Source organism: Emys orbicularis, chromosome 2, assembly GCF_028017835.1.
Source record: "Emys orbicularis isolate rEmyOrb1 chromosome 2, rEmyOrb1.hap1, whole genome shotgun sequence".
Classification (NCBI taxonomy): Eukaryota; Metazoa; Chordata; order Testudines; family Emydidae; genus Emys; species Emys orbicularis.
Window position 1 is genome coordinate 174,861,498 of NC_088684.1, and position 16,768 is coordinate 174,878,265.

Below are 16,768 nucleotides of genomic sequence, written 5' to 3' on the forward strand. Positions count from 1 at the left end.
GTTTTACTCACCCGCCTGTGAAACATTTTCTTAAAAGGGTTATTGCATTTGTATCCACCAATTCATAACCCTCCTAATGCATGAGACCTGAACATAGTACTCACCAGAATCACAGAGGTGCTAAGATAACACTGTGATGAGCATAGCCTAAAGTTTTTAATAGAGTTGCAAATTGTGGTTCTTTTTACCAGCTCTCTAAAAGTTGCCTTGATGGTAGCAGTTAGGTCAATGAGAGAGGTGAGAGAAGTTCTCCTGTTACATTTTTTCACAAAGACAAATCTTCATCCCAAATCTTCATTGCCCAAGTTGATGTCAGAATTCCATCTGAATTATAGCATCGAGCTCCTGGTCTGCCAATCAGAGCCTTAGAGTATATCTGGTGAGGCCAGACTATGTAAATTGGATATAAAAAGAACTGTTCGCTATTACCAGAATAGAAACAAACTGTGTTGGAAATCATACTGGTTCTTCATAGCATTTGCAGAGAGGTCCAAGAGTAGAAGTTCTTTCTGTTCAGACTTTGTCTAAATGGATTAAACTAGATACCAAAACCTGCCAAGAGCAATCAAGAGTTCCAGTGTCAGAAGAACTCGGGGCTCATTCTATTAAAGCCTGTGACTACCTCTACAGCTTACCTTCATCATGTTTCCAGATCTGAGATTTATAAAGAAGCAATGTAAAGTTAAATGAACACCTTAATTCATTATTATGGTCTCAGTTATAGAACCAGATCAAATTCTGGGGACAGGTTGTCCCTAGAATTGTATAAAGAGAGTGGTACAAGGAGCCCCTTGTAAGTACTAGGAGTAATTACAATCCAGACCCTGCTCCACTCCCTACTCAGGACTGTACCTACTAGCACAATTTAGCCCTCGGGAAGGTCATTCTTTGTTTCTGTACAGTCCTTTATGGTGCAAGTGCAGCAGGCCAGTGTTCTCTCTCTTGATCTTCCAGGCATGTTGCTGGGGTGAGGTCTTTGATTATCTCTCCCTACAGTCTGAAGGATGCTTTCAAAGAGTTCAGGATGTTTTTCCCCTTGCCTGGAGGCTGGTACCAAGGGCAGTGCCAACCAAAACCAGCAGCTGAATGGCCACCTGCTGACTGGCAGGTTGGTCCGTTTGAGTTATGAAGGATCTAAAAAGTTAGAAAATAATTTTCAAATCACAGAAAGCATGGAACTTTCTCAACTCTGTCATGAGCTTGATTTTCTTGAAACCTTCCAAAAATGACACCTCTGAGCTGAATTATAGAAAAACGTCCTCATAAAAGGAGTTTCTCTGAGAAGGTTAAAAGGGAGTGAAGATACCATTTAAAAGAATGTTGTTTGTCCCAGGATACTAGAGAAGCAAGGTGGGTGAGCTAATATATTTTATTGGACCAACTTCTCTTCGTGAAAGAGACAAGCATTTGAGCATACACAGAGCTCTTCTTCAGATCCTGTGTAAGCTCAAAAGTTTGTCTCTTTCACCAACAGAAGTTGGTCCAGTAAGAGATATTATCTCACCCAGCTTGTCTCATTTAAAAGAAGGAAATGCTTCCTGCAGTCTTGACTTCATAGTCACATCCATGATGCCACAATTTGGGTAAGTTTCCTTTTTAATTGCCAAAACTAAACAAATGAGTTACTTACGTCAGTGCTACTTTGTTATTGTTATAAGAAAACGTTATGCATAGGGTGAGTGTGTGTGACAGGACACAAAAGCAGCTCAGGGAGAAAGGGGTCACATTTGCACTCTCAGGATTCTGGCTGGTTATGGGCCAGTGTTGCTTCCAGCACAACTTAAAATAGGCCAGGGCTGACCTAAGCTCCGGCATTTCCTGCCTGGGCTGTCTGAGTGGCTGTGCACCCTGCAGTGTCCATAATCGGTATAGCAATGTACACTATAGAGATCACTCAGCTTCTTCTAACATGCCTCATTCCACCCCAACACACATCTTGTGCATAGGACCTACACTGGGGAATTCTCTCCAAGCTCCTTGTGGTGCCTTTAGGGTCCCATATGCTGGCTCAGTGGCATACAGGGTCAGGAGCAGCACAGAGAATCCCTCCCATAACTCTGAAAGCCAGAGGCACCATTATGATCACCTAGTCTTAACTCCTGCACAACATACACTTGATTATATCAATCTCTTGTTTAAAAGCTTTCTCTTTACATCATGTTATCAAATATTTTGACATTTCATATATTGTTTGATTACTGAATCTGCTAAATGACTGAATCTTTCTGTGCATTACTGATGTACTGACTCAGACAAGGTCAAATTTAAAAATAACTGAGAATTCCTACAAAGGGGTGCGTGCAGCTTGCTGTGGAATCAATGTAGTAGCCACCTATAGTACATCTGTAATGTGTGTGCAGTGAATGAAATTAAGAGGTTTCCATGCAAGGCATGCCAGTGTCCAAGGGACTCGCTCTCTTATTCAGCAAGACGACAATGGCATGTGAAATAAAATTTGCTTAACTAAAATGAAAAGTACTAAATGACAAAGCAGCTTGTTTTTTTTTCATTTGTACGTTATCTCTAGCAAATAACAGTATTTATTGGCTATTTAGAGTCCTATGTGCACAGCTTTCCACTTTAACTAATTTTGGTACCTTTAGCGTGACTTTTGGAGGTACTATACGGGTGCTATTAAAAATCAGTATTTGACACACTGCAGTAATTGCAATGTCAAGCTGTCTACTATTCTAATGATAGAAAGCTATGCATTTAGTGCCCATACTGGAAGCAGCGACTTGAGTTTTTAATATCAGAGGGGTAGCCGTGTTAGTCTGAATCTGTAAAAAGCAACAGAGGGTCCTGTGGCACCTTTAAGACTAACAGAAGTATTGGGAGCATAAGCTTTCGTGGGTAAGAACCTCACTTCTTCAGATGCAAGCCTGAACTTGCATCTGAAGAAGTGAGGTTCTTACCCACGAAAGCTTATGCTCCCAATACTTCTGTTAGTCTTAAAGGTGCCACAGGACCCTCTGTTGCTTTTTTGAGTTTTTAATGGTTCCCACTAGGACTGTCAATTAATCACAGTTAACTCATGCGATTAACTCAAAAAAATTAATCACGATTAAAAAATTAATTGCGATTAATTGCATTTTTAATCGCACTGTTAAACAATAAAATACCAATTGAAATTTATTCAATATTTTTGGATTTTTTTTACATTTTCAAATATATTGATTTCAATTACAACACAGAATATAAAGTGTACACTGCTCACTTTACATTATTATTTTTGATTACAAATATTTGTATTGTAAAAATGATCAACAAAAGAAACATTTTTCAATTCACCTCATACAAGTACTGTAATGCAATCTCTCTATTGTGAAAGTGCAATTTACAAATGTAGATTATTTTTTGTTACATAACTGCACTTAAAAACAAAACAATGCTAAACTTTAGAGCCTACAAGTCCACTAAGTCTTACTTCTCATTCAGCCAATGGCTAAGACAAACAAGTTTGTTTACATTTACGGGAGATAATGCTGCCCACTTCTTATTTAAAACGTCATCAGAAAGTGAGACCAGGCATTCATATGGGACTTTTGTAGCCGGCATTACAAGGTATTTATGTGCCAGATATGCTAAATATTTGTATGCCCCTTCATGCTTCAGCCACCATTCCAGAGGACATGCTTCCATGCTGATGATGCTCATTAAAAAAATAATGTGTTAATTAAATTTGTGACTGAACTACTTGAGGAGAATTGTATGTCTCTGGCTCTATTTTACCCGCATTCTGACATATATTTCATGTTATAATAATCTCGGATAATGACTCAGCACATGTTCATTTTAAGAGCACTTTTGCTGCAGATTTCACAAAACGCAAAGAAGGTAGCAATGTGAGATTTCTAAAGATAGCTACAGCACTCGACCCAAGGTTTAAGAATCTGAAGTGCCTTCCAAAATCTGAGAGGGATGCAGTGTGGAGCACGCTTTCAGAAGTCTTTAAAGAGCAATACTCTGATGCAGAAACTACAGAACCCACATCACCAAAAAAGAAAATCAATCTTCTGCTGTTGGCATCTGACTCAGATGATGAAAATGAACATGCGTCAGTCCACACTGCTTTGGATTGTTATCGAGCAGAACCTGTTATCAGCATGGACGCATGTCCCCTGGAAAGGTGGTTGAAGCATGAAGGGACATATGAATCTTTAGCGCATCTGTGACACTGGCTACAATAGTGCCATGCGAACACCTGTTCTCACTTTCAGGTGACATTGTGAACAAGAAGCGGACAGCATTATCTCCAGCAAATGTAGATAAGCTTGTTTATCTGAGCGATTGACTGAACAAGAAGTAGGACTGAGTGGACTTGCAGGATCTAAAGTTTCACATTGTTTTCTTTTCGAATGCAGTTTTTTTTGTACATTCTACATTTGTAAGTTCAACTTTCATGATAAAGAGATTGCACTACAATACTTGTATTAGGTGAATTGAAAAATACTATTTCTTTTGTTTTTTACAGTGCATATATTTGTAATAAAAAATAAATATAAAGTGAGCACTGTACATTTTGTACTCTGTGTTGTAATTGAAATCAGTATATTTGAAAATGTAGAAAACATCAAAAAGCATTTAAATAAATGGTATTATATTATTGTTTGACACTGCGATTAATCGCACAATTAATCATGATTAATTTTTTTAATTGTGCAAACAATCGTGATTAATTTTTTGTTTAATCACTTGACAGACCTAGTTCCCACTCATTAGATTTCTTATACTGTGTTTTTGTTTTACAGCTGGACAAAGATTTAGAAGAGGTTACTATGCAGCTCCAGGACACACCTGAGAAGACAACATACATTAAGCAGAACCACTATCAGGATCTTAATGACATCCTCAGTATACGGAACTTTACAGACAGCAAAGGTAAGAATCACTGATGCCTGCTAAGGGCTTGGTCCTGCAAGGTGTTAAGCAGTTTGGCCCCAGTGGACTGGCTCCAGAGGGCTCTGCATTTTACTGGATTGAGTGTTAAATTATAAGATTTCATTTTGCAAATATGCAGAATCTAATACTAAACTATACTGTGTTCACTGCTTAGTTACCTCACTGTATAAAATGGCCTTATCCTGTTGTGCGCTCTAAGAGCATATCATATACATATAAAATATCATAGAGAAAGACGTTTTAAAAGATATTCAGAATCAAGGATTTTCTGTGTTGCAAGGAGGAATAGAAAGTCATAGCGGGATGATTAAAAAGACTTTCTTGTTTTATTTTGGATGTTGTGACAATTAACTGAGTCAGTATTAAACATGACCTGACCTGAAGAAAAGTTCCATGTAAGCTCAAAAGCTTGTCTCTCTCACCAACAGAAGCTGGTCCAACAAAAGATATTACCTCACCCATGTTGTCAGTATTAAATATGGGAAACCAAGTTTTCAAACATGATGGTCTTATTAGGGTGTCCACATTTTGCTTTTGGCAAAAAGCCGCAAAAAATAAATATTTATGTGCTTATATACTAAGTGCTGATTTGAGCTTCCAAATGTCAGATTGGAGACATTTGTGTTTGAAAACTGTTACCTAGAAATAGGCTGTGCTAAAAAGGAATTCTCATTACTACTATAGCTACCCCACAGCTGCTTTCCACCATGTATTTTGCATCACTCCCCAAAGAAATACAGGCAAAACAATTACTTCCATTAAAGATGTTCCGCTATTAAGAAGCAGCATGCTCCACTTGAGTCATAGTCAGGACACCTTGGTTCTATTTCTCGCTCTAACATTGATCTGCTTTGTGACTAAAATGGGGATAATGATGTGACAAATCAGGAAAATGGCTTATTATTCTCATTAATCTTATGTATGACCCTGTTTCCCTGTGTGGTTTGATATTGTTACCTGCCTGAATGCATAATCAAATCAAAGGGGGCTGTAAAAGTAAAATGAAGGAAGGGTAAACCATAACACATACTAGACAACCTGTAAGGTACCCGTTTCAAAGAAGTTAAGAACAAGAACTGGGCCATCAGCTGGGAGAAGAAACTACTTTGCTAGAACCACCCAGACTAAGGCATGTATCTCTTCCCAAGGCAAGGGCTGGGATCAAAATATCTTGAGGAGTTAAAAAGATGCCCCTGGCAGAAAATGGGGGTATGAGTGGGGGTGGTCTGCTCAGCTGGAAACTGACAGGAACACAGAGTCAGCATGTAGTGAGGCCGACACACAGTCTGCAGCAAGTGAGCTGTAACTTGGTGCCCAGAGAGAACAGGGACACCGAGTCAAGTCCATGTAGGGGGTTGAGAATGCCAGGCATAAGTAAGATAATATAGGTCTCTTCATACTCTTATGTACCAATTGGGCAAAATAAATCATACTTTCTTTTGGAGAATCTGCTTCTGTGTCATTGCACGTTATTACTGATCACAGGAGGAGGATTCTGGCAGGGTCCAAGCTCAATTGGACTGGTAGGCAACACAGCTGGCACCCATGGAGGTGTGTGGTTGGGTTACAGGATCCCTTCCCAACGAGAAGTAGAGGCACAGTCCTCTGACTCGAGAAGGGTGCACTCAGGAGTCTGTAAAAGGGTCTCAGAAGGGGCAACCTGACTAGGGAGTATGACAATAATGATAAATATTATCCTTTTTAAATCTACAAATGAAAATCACTATCTAAGAGTTAAGTATTATATATGTCAAGCTGTCCTCCAGTGGCTCAAGAGCATGAGTACCAATTTCAGGGCAGGCTGTCAGGAAACAGAGCATATACCCCAAATTGGCTGTGAGTTCTGTATGTACATTTCACTAACCAAGTACCAAGTGTAAACTTCTCAGGCACTAAAACACTAGTCACAGACATTGCCTGTGGGTATTCCAATCTATTATGCCACCTAAGCAAGCTTGCCTTTGTGATAGATGGTCCCTTACACCAAAAATCACAATGATATTCAGGTTACTCCCAATCCCAAAGGACAAATCACTTATCCCAGGTCAATTGCACTCTAGATCTTATACCAAAGACAACGCTTGTAGCCAATCCTATAATAAACAATCTAAAGAATTAACTAAGAAAAAGAAATGAGAGTTATTTACAAGGTTAAAGCAGACAAATATACACACACGAATGAGTTACAGTCTTAGGTTCCAAAAGTGATAGAAGCTGCTGTAATATGCAGGTTCTATATCTCCTTTAGGGCTAACCCAGGCTAGGCAGCTGTGGATCCCTTGCTTATGCTTAGAAATCTTGCTGTCCCAAAGTCCAAGCAGCAAAGAGATACAGTTTCTTCTTGTGAGGGATTTTTCAGAGTTCAGGGTGATGGGATGAGTTTATGCAGTGTCTCCTCTTCCTGAGGGGAAGAAGGGGAGGAATGCAATTAACTAAGTCTTTGTTCTTTGATGTTTCACAATGGCTCATTTGGTTTCAATGGACCTTCTTGATGGGCAGGAACTAACACCTTCTGTAGGAAGCCAGCATTTTACATTAATTAATGCTTCTTTCCTGTTTGATGACTTACACAATTATGGAGGATTACCAGGCAAACACTTAATACCACTTTATAACATGGAGTACAGAAGTTGTAAGTGAGATTAGTACATGCAGTATCCTACAAGCATTTCATAAAGTCTAAAAACTAAACATTTTTATAACTCTAATATCTATTTTAACAATATTTACACACAGGTGAGCCCGACTGGTTTCAGCTATTTATTTGTTGGTGTTCAGTTGAGGCCTACATGCCTTGGCATGAGCTGGCACCTGGTCTGCCAAAGTCACAATATATATTATTGGAAAAACTAATTGCTATTCATTGGGATGTCACAGTGAGACATCACAGAATTGATTAATAGATTTCCAAGTCAGAAGGGACCATGATGATCATCTAGTCTGATATCCTGTATAACACATACTGAAGAACTTCCCCAAAATAATTCCTAAAGCGTATCTTTTCAAAAAACATCCAATCTTGATATATATATATTGTCAATGATGGAGAATCCACCACAATTTAAGTTGTTCCAGTGGTTAATTACTCTCACCTACGGCTGTCAATTAATCGCAATTAACTCAGCGAGTAACTAAAAAAAAATTAATTGTGATTTAAAAAAATTAATAGTGATTAATCACAGTTTTGATCGCACAGTTAGTACTAATTGTTGTTACCTTTTCTTGAATATTCCATTCTTTCACAACATCCAAGAAATGCTCTACACATTTTTCAGCATAATGTCTCTCTTCAGTAGGTGTTACTGCTAAAGCAAATGACTGCAGTGTCCATGCAGCATCAATCAGATGTGCTGTGACTCCCAAGATAGCAGTGATTGCTCAAGGATGTCCAAGGATCACCAGTCACAGCAAGCAGTGCATTTTTCAGAAGCTCAAACTTTGTAGTCTTCTCATTGTGATATAGGTCATGTATTCCTCGGGAGGTGTGACTGATTGGAAAATGCAATTTGAATAACATCTCTTGGTTCTCTGTCATTTACAATGTTGAATAGTCTGCAGACCATAGCTATTCACTTTGCAATAGCATTGGTTAAGCTATTGTACTTTCTTTCATACATGGGCTTGCAGCGATCCTGAAACTCTGTAAGGTTACTCTGTCACGGCTGGAGAGATTCATTTGCTGTCGGTGGGTTATCTGTAGCACAAGATCTGGAGGCGAAAGCATGTTTAGTGTGTAGATGGTACTGCAGACTTGAAGTATTTCAATGGTATTAGAACTTAGCCTTGCAATAGCTACATATCACCGTCTTTTTATCCAGTGCAATCAAAACTATGATTAATCACGACTAATTTTTTTTAATCACTTAATAGTCCTACTTATGAAGCTCAGTCTTGAAACAAGTTAGTTTATTTCCCCCCTCTGCTCCCCTAGGAAGGCTGTTCTGGGCCTTAAACTTCCATCTAACTTCAAGCTTAAATTTGTTGATGGCCAGTTTATATCCATTTGTTCTTGTACTACCCCGGCCCTTAACTTAAATAGCACCTCTCGCTCCCTGATGCTTATCCCTCTGATGTATTTATAGAGAGCAATCATACCTCCCCTCATCCTTTGTTTTGTTAGGCTAAACAAGCCAAGGTCCTTAAGTCTCCTCTTGTAAGGTAGTTTCTCCATTCCTCTGATCCTCCTAGCAGCCCTTCTCTGAACCTGTTCCAGTTTGAAATCACCTTTGTTAAACATAGGAGATCAGAATTGCATCCAGTATTCCAGATGAGGTCTCACCAGTACCTTGTAATAGTACAAGTGGTAATAACACTTCCCTATCTCTGCAGGAAATACCTTGCCTGATGCATCCTAGGACTTAATTAACCTTTTTCACAGCTGCATCACATTGGCAGCTCATAGTCATCAATCAATGCACCCAGGTCTTATTCCTTCTCTGTCACTTCCAACTGATAAATCCCCATGGCCTTTCACTTTGCACTAGGGCTGTCAATTAAGGATTAATTCACAGCATGAGTAATGTGTTAATTCACGGGGGCTGAAGGCCGGAACCCCATGCCTCAAGGGGGGCTAAAGGTAGGGGATCACAATTTTTTCTAGTGGGGGGAATCACATTTTTTTTTAAGTCTACATGGGATCGCCAGCACAAAAAGTTTGAGACACACTGCTCTAAAGTTTTACATTGTTTTATTTTTGAGTGCAGTTATGTAAAAAAAAAAATCTACATTTGTAAATTGCACTTTATGATAAAGAGATTACTCCATAGTACTTGTATGAGGTGAATTGAAATACTTTATTTTTTAAAATCTTTTTTCCATTGCAAATATTTGTAATAAAAAATAATATAAAGTGAGCACTGTAGATTTAGTATTCTGTGTTGTAATTGTAATCAATATATTTGAAAATGTAGAAAACATCCAAAAATTTAAATAAATGATATTCTATTATTAACAGTGTGATTAAAACTGCGATTAATCGTGATTAATTTTTTAACTCATGATTAATCACAATTTTTTTAAAATGCTTGACAGCCCTACTTTCACCATTGAAAATCTATGCCTTATTTCCAGTATGAATTTGTCTAGCTTCAATTTCCAGCCATTGGATCATGTTATACCTTTCTCTGCTAGATTGAAGAGACCATTCTTAAATATTTGTTCTTCTTCGAGTAGTGTCCCACGAGGTGCTCCACTCTAGGTGCTCTGGCACCCCCTGCGTCTTTGATCGGAGATTTTTCATAGCAACATCCATTCGGCCCGTGCATGTGTGTTACTCCACCTCATGCTCCATGCCGTTGCTGTATAGCACTGCGTGAGCTAGCCATCCTCCATTCCTTCTCAACTGCCCCAGCTTGAGACGGAGCCTCAGCTAGTTGTCCGAGTTGAGTTATTTGCCTCAACTGTTTCTCTTAGCTTTTGTACTTAGTGTATTACAGTAGTTAGTACTGAGTAATAGTTTAGTTATAGTCAGATTTTTTACAAAAATATATATAAATATATATATAGCTTTTAGATAGTTCTCCCATTCCACCCCCTGGGGAGTCTTTCACCCTTTCCAAGGGTATGTTCTCCTGGCTTCAAGTGTTGCTTGTCGTGTCAAGAGGCAATCCTGGGGAGCGACGGACACTCCCGCTGCATCCGTTGCTTTGGGGAATCTCTCATATTTCCCAAAAGTGCAACTTCTGTTTGGTGTTAAAATCTAGAGCCAGAAAACCGGGAGATAAAACTTCAACTCCTTATAATGGAGATCTTGCTACATCCAGCCTCTGACCCAGGCCAGGAGCCCCCTCATATGATGGTTTCTGAGTAAGTTGGCTGCCTCTTCTATCTCTGAGCTGCACTCCTCAAGGACATTTGAGAGGAAGACCCTAGATTCCTCTCGTAAATCTTCCAAAGACCATGCCCCAAGTTCTCCAGATAGAGAATCTACCTCAAAGAAGTCAAAGTCATTAGCTCCCCCAGATCCCATTGGTCTCCAACATGGTACCCACGAGGCTGATGGTTCCTCAGGTACTGAGAGCTCCACCAAGCCTAGAGACTCTAATGTATCAGGCTCTGAGAGGCCATTGGTAGTGACAGGAGACTACAGTGGCAAGAAGAGCTCTACCGTGGTACAGAAAAAGAGTGCTTGGGCTCCATCCAGATTCCCCTGGGAGCTTTCAAACTCATGCTACCATCCACTCCTTCAGCTACCATTACTTCAGCTTAAGCCATGGACACAGGACCAACAACAATCTTGGTACTGCAAGAATTCCAGTTTCCCCAAGACCTCAGAGTGTCAGAGACCCCTGATTCACTATTTCTCAGCTCTGATCTTTCCTGATACCGAGAAATTCCAGATCTCCAAATTCCTACCAAGTACCAATGGTGGTATCTCACACTTCCTCAGTACGGAGAGCCTCCAGATCTCCATACACCCGTCCAATATTAATGGTTTTACCTCAAGTTCCTTTTGCTGCCCCACCATTACCAAGTGACTCAGAGAAAGGGGATTCTGATGAACACTCTTCCTCAGCCTCCCAAATATCTGTGCAAGGCTCGTCACTCTGCCCCCAGGAAGGCTGTTTTCCTGAGATCCCTGAGGAGCCTGAGCTCACTCATGACAGATGTCCACAGCTACCATCCCGCTGGGGTGAGCACCTGCGGAATCCGCCACCCGTGCCATATGCACCACCCCATTGGCCATACTGGAACCCCTGGGTGGCTTATTGCCATGAGTTCTCTAGGTCCTCAAGCTCTACCCTTCATAGAGACAGATAGCCCTCCTCATCCTTCCTTTCCAGGAGACTAGAGCCTCAGGAAGAGATTTTTGAGGAACAGGAGGCCAGGGTTGACAAGTAGATCTTTCCAACTGTGAACATCTCTTCTTTATCCCCAGATGAAGCTGTCAATGCCACCTCACCATCCCTGGCTGACAATTTTAAGCAGTTTCAGGATCTCATCAGGAGTGTCGTGTATTCTTTACAGATCCCCATCAAGGAGATTAAAGAACTGCATCATAAGCTGTTTGACAGCCTCCCTACTGCCTCCTCTGTCCCCACTGCCCTGCCAGTCAATAAGGCACTCCTGGATCCTGCAAATGTCATCTGTCATATGTCAGCTTCAATTCCTCCCAGGTACAAGAGGGCAAACAAAAAATATTGCGTTGCTTCTAAGAAGTCAGAATTTTTATTTTCTCACCCATCTCCTAACTCCTTGGTGGTTGAGGCGGTAAACGAATGTGGAAGGCAGCGCCACATTAAATCTATGCCCTATGATAAAAATCTTAAATGTCTCAACCGCCTTGGTAGAAAATCTTATTCTTCACCAATTTTACAGGCTTCTCTCGACTTTGCCGATACTGCCGCTCATTCGCTTTCCACAACAATAGTTATGAGGCGAGCCTCCTGGCTTCATGTCTCTGGATTCCCAAATTAGGTCCAGAATATAATAAAGACCTCCCTTTTGACGGCTCTAAGGTGTTCACTGGCAACATGGATGAATCTCTGCATACATTAAATGATCCCAGGGCCACTTTATGATCTCTGTGGATCTACACGCCTGCCCAAAAGAGAAAATTTAGTAGGTCTGTAATGGGGTCTACAAACCCTAAACTGAGCATAGACAGAAAAGCGAGGAGAGCCTCTCCTGTTTACAAGCAAGCAGCTTGACCACACCCCCACACAGCTGCCAGAGCTGCCAGTCATGGAGGGAGGCACCCACAGCTGCAGCAGCCCGTAGGGGAAACAAGGTCTGCTATAAAGGGGAGAGTGCAGAGAAGCAAAGGGGGATAGAAAGGCCTCGGACAGCAAAGGGGCAACAGTTGGTGTTGGTCCTGCTATGAGCAGGGGATTGGACGAGATGACCTCCTGAGGTCTCTTCTAACCCTAATATTCTATGACTCTATGACACCCAGGCTGCACCAGGCTACCTCCATGAACAGAGATGAAGCAGACTGCTAGACTTATTTAGAGGTGAGGGTCAAAGAATTGCCCTATCCATGTGCAAGCTATGGAAGGCTAGTCAGGAGCAGCTCAGACACCTCAAAAGACCACACCAGGACCCAGTGACAAGGTCCCAGACAGCGCAGAGATCCCATCCCACCCAGTTCCCAAGCTTGCAGATGCCATATGAAACTCACCACACAAGACAGAGGTTTCAGAGGAGGAAACAACCCACCTCCCAGCCCTCAACATCACAACCTTCCACCTCAAAGCATCAATTTTGACAGGATGGTCAAGGTCCTGAGTTCCCACCCCCTTTCATACCAGCTGCAATGTTTCACCTACCTTCCTCCCTTTACCACTTGGGCATGGGAGTCCGTGACTACGGCCAAGAGGATTTGGAAAACATTTCCATAGAGTACTCCATCCACTTCAATTCTCTTCCACTCACCAACCCCCCTTCCCCATCCCTCTTCAGGGACCCTTCTCACAAGACCCTGCTATGGCAGGAAACGCATTCCCTTCTACAGCTGGTCACAATAGTACAAGTCCCTACTCAGCACAGAGGGAAGAGGTTTTACTCCAGGTATTTCCTGGTCCCAAAAAAAAGCAGCGGTTGGAGACCCATTCTAGATTTAAGACAACTCAACATCTTTGTGAAGCCACAAAAATTCAGAATGGTGACATTTGCTGTGATAATCCCATCACTGGCCAAGAGGATTATATTAGCAACTGCTACCAATCTCATAATCTCGAAGCACCCACTGACATCTGAGCTCACTCAACGAGGTCTGTTTCCACCTCCGCAGCCCTTCTTTAGAATGTTTCTATCATTGAAATGTGTAAAGCCGCAACTTGGGCTTCTCTGCGTACATTTGCTGAACACTGCAACAATTCACAACTCTGCTTCCAACACTGTGTTTAGTCCAGTATGGAAGAAAGTACAACAGAGCCAGACTCCAAAGCCCCCTCCTCCTTAAAGGGGAACTGCTCGGGAGTCACCTACAGTGGAGCACCCATAGGGAGAGTAACTACTCGAAGAAGGGAAAATAGTTACTCACCCTGTGCAGTAACTGCAGGTCGAGATGTATGTCCCTATGGGTGCTCCACTACCCGTCCTCCTTCCCCGCTGCTTCAGAGTTCCCTGTCATGGGGCGTCATGGTAGGGAAGGAACTGAGGACAGTTAGCTCACACAGTGCTATATAACAACAGCATGCAGCACAAGGCGGAGTAACACATATGCGTGGGCCAAACAGACACTGCTATGAAAAATCTCCAAACGAAGGCGCAGGGGGTGCAAGTGCACCTAGAGTGGAGCACCCATAGGGAGACACATCTTGAAGAACTGCAGTGAGCATAGACGCCAACTCCGTGGGTGCTCTGGGGCTAGAGCACCCAGGGGGAAAAATTAGTGGGTGCTATGCACCCACTGCAGCCAAGCTCCTCTCATCCTCCGCCCCACCTCCTCCTCCTCCCCTGAGCGCGCTGCGTCCCCGCTCCTCCGCCTACCTCCCAGTGCTTCCCGCCCGGCCGCCGCCAAACAGCTGTTTGACAGTGTTAGCACGCTCTGGGAGGGAGGGGGAGGAGCGGGAACATGGCACGCTCAGGGGAGGAGGCGGGGAAGAGGCAGGGCCGGGGCGGGGATTTGTGGAAAGAGTTGGAATAGGGACAGGGAGGGGGCGGAGTTGGGGTGGGGACTTTGGGGAAGGGGTTGGAATGGGGGCGAGGCCTCATGGAAGGGGTGGAGTGGGGGTGGGGCCGGGGGCAGAGCAAGGATCGAGCACCCAGGGGAAAGAGGGGAAGTCGGCGCCTATGGCAGTGAGTAACCGTTTCTTCCCCATGCAGGTACTATGGACTGTATTCAAGTTACCCCCTAAGCTTCTCTTTGTTAAGCTGAGTTCCTTGAGTCCTTGAGTCTATCACTATAAGACATTGTGTATTGCTTAAATGTTAACAAACAGATGGGCACAGGTACCGTATTTCTGCGGCGGCACAAACTCCGTTTAAGCTAGACAGAAGCTACTTCAATGAAAATATTTGTTACAGTCTTTCAATCATTAAAATGTTGTACTATTGTTGCAATAGGTCAAAATAATTTGTTTTTGAGCATATTAAGTTTTGGCTTGGATCAGAGCAGCTTTTTTTCCTTCATGGCAGAGAATATCCATATTTTCAACTGTGGCTGTACTTATAGTTACACTAGTTATGGCTCCAGAAAGTTCCCAATGTCCTAAAAAAGCATATATAGCTGCTGGAGTCATGCAATTACTGGGCTGAGATCAGCAACAAGAACTAACCCCAGAGAGTGGAATTAAGCACTTTTATAATGTGTTTGAAAGGAACGTGGACTATTTCACCAGTGACAGGCACGCCAGAAAAAAATAACAAAACACAAACAATAGTTCATGCAAAAAAGAGCCATTAAATTATGCCAAATGGACTCTTGAATATGTGGTTTGAATAAAAATGATTCCCTTGGTAAAGAGTATTCTAAATGTGACCTTGCTCTTATTTCTAATAGTTTATTAGAATAATTTTCTATGTATCTCATATTTTGTTTGTGCTCAATTAACTTTTCCACAGCATGCTGAAGGTATTCAAATTTTAAACATCAGTGTCCCAGACTTTTCATTGTTTTGCACCATGCAAATGCCAAGGGCATGTTCCATTTTCATGTCTTTGTCCCTAGGCTAAATCTGCACTGAATTACAGATTTCAAAATCTATTCAGCTTAATCAAAATTGTACTGTCCCCTAGCAGCATATTATTATTAATGATTTTTTTAAAATTCTTTCTTCCAGATCACTGGTATATAAAATACACAAAATCTCTCCTAAGAGTGAACTTTGTTTAATGCCACTGGTTCCATTTTTGTTTGTTTGTTTGTTTTGTATTAAACTGCTTCCACTCACAAGAACTTCTTGTATCCAAGATAATTCTTTGTTGTGAACTAATTAATTGGTTTAGCCAGAATAAAAACTCCAGACAAATAAAACCCCATTGTTTGCTCTAGCCAAACCGAAGCCTTTTAAATGTTTAGATAATGAACCTTCAAAATCCCTTTATTATTAAAGTTGTGGGGTCCAGTAGCAATGACAGTCTCTTAGATGATTTTCAGGTGTGTCTAGCTGGAAATATTGTGCATGGTGGTTTACAGCATACCATAACATACTTTTGACAGGGGAAGGTTTAGAGCAGGTGAACTCTAAATTTAGAGATGCCAGTGCCCAGAAGAAAGGAGGTCACTGTGGCTGGACCCTGCAGCTTTTTAGAATAGACAAGGGAAGCATATTTGTGAAATTGTTGTGAGCCCCTACTTAGATGGGGAGAGGGAATGCTTAATGTTGTGGCTTGATAGAAAGATGGTATTGGCATGAGTTCGAAGTGGCCACAAGTCTCACCTGGGGGCAGAGGGATAGCCTATGTCTGGGCACAGGGGATGGGCTGTATGTACTAACTCCATAGTACATGTCTGGCCTGCTGGTGAGTGGAGAGAGAGAGAGAGCGTTAGCAGGACAATAAAGAAGAGAAGTAACATCAGACTGGAGCTGTGATGTAGTTCCAGGGCTTATATAGGGGGAGCAGATTGGACACTGCAAAATCATTTGCCTCTGCTCTTATGGGCATGGTTAACCCCTAAGCCAATCTCCAGGCTACAGTGTTCCTCTGTTCTAAAAGAACATATTTGCAGTAAGTTCCAATTGTCTATCACTGGCATGAGTTTGGAATGACCACATTTCAGAGGTCGGATGACACCACAAGTAAGCCGTACAGCTCATCCCTAATAAAAATCTTTATACCACAGCACACACTTGTGTATTATGGAGACATTTCTTAAAATAGGAGCAAAAGTTAGGCTCCTAAATCTGTAGTTAAACACCTAAATAGGCTACTTGATTTTCCCATTCATCTCAAATATGGAATTATGAGTTTAACTGTAGAA

General features: G+C 41.7%; 1 protein-coding gene across 1 annotated transcript in view; it reads left to right on the forward strand.

Annotated features, from left to right (window-relative positions):
* Positions 1 to 16,768, forward strand: part of GABBR2 (gamma-aminobutyric acid type B receptor subunit 2) — an 878,387-nt gene that overhangs the window by 842,001 nt on the left and 19,618 nt on the right. The window contains exon 17 of the mRNA XM_065399110.1: positions 4,752 to 4,881. Within this exon, the coding sequence (XP_065255182.1) occupies positions 4,752 to 4,881 (130 nt within the window). The remainder of the gene's footprint in view (positions 1 to 4,751; positions 4,882 to 16,768) is intronic.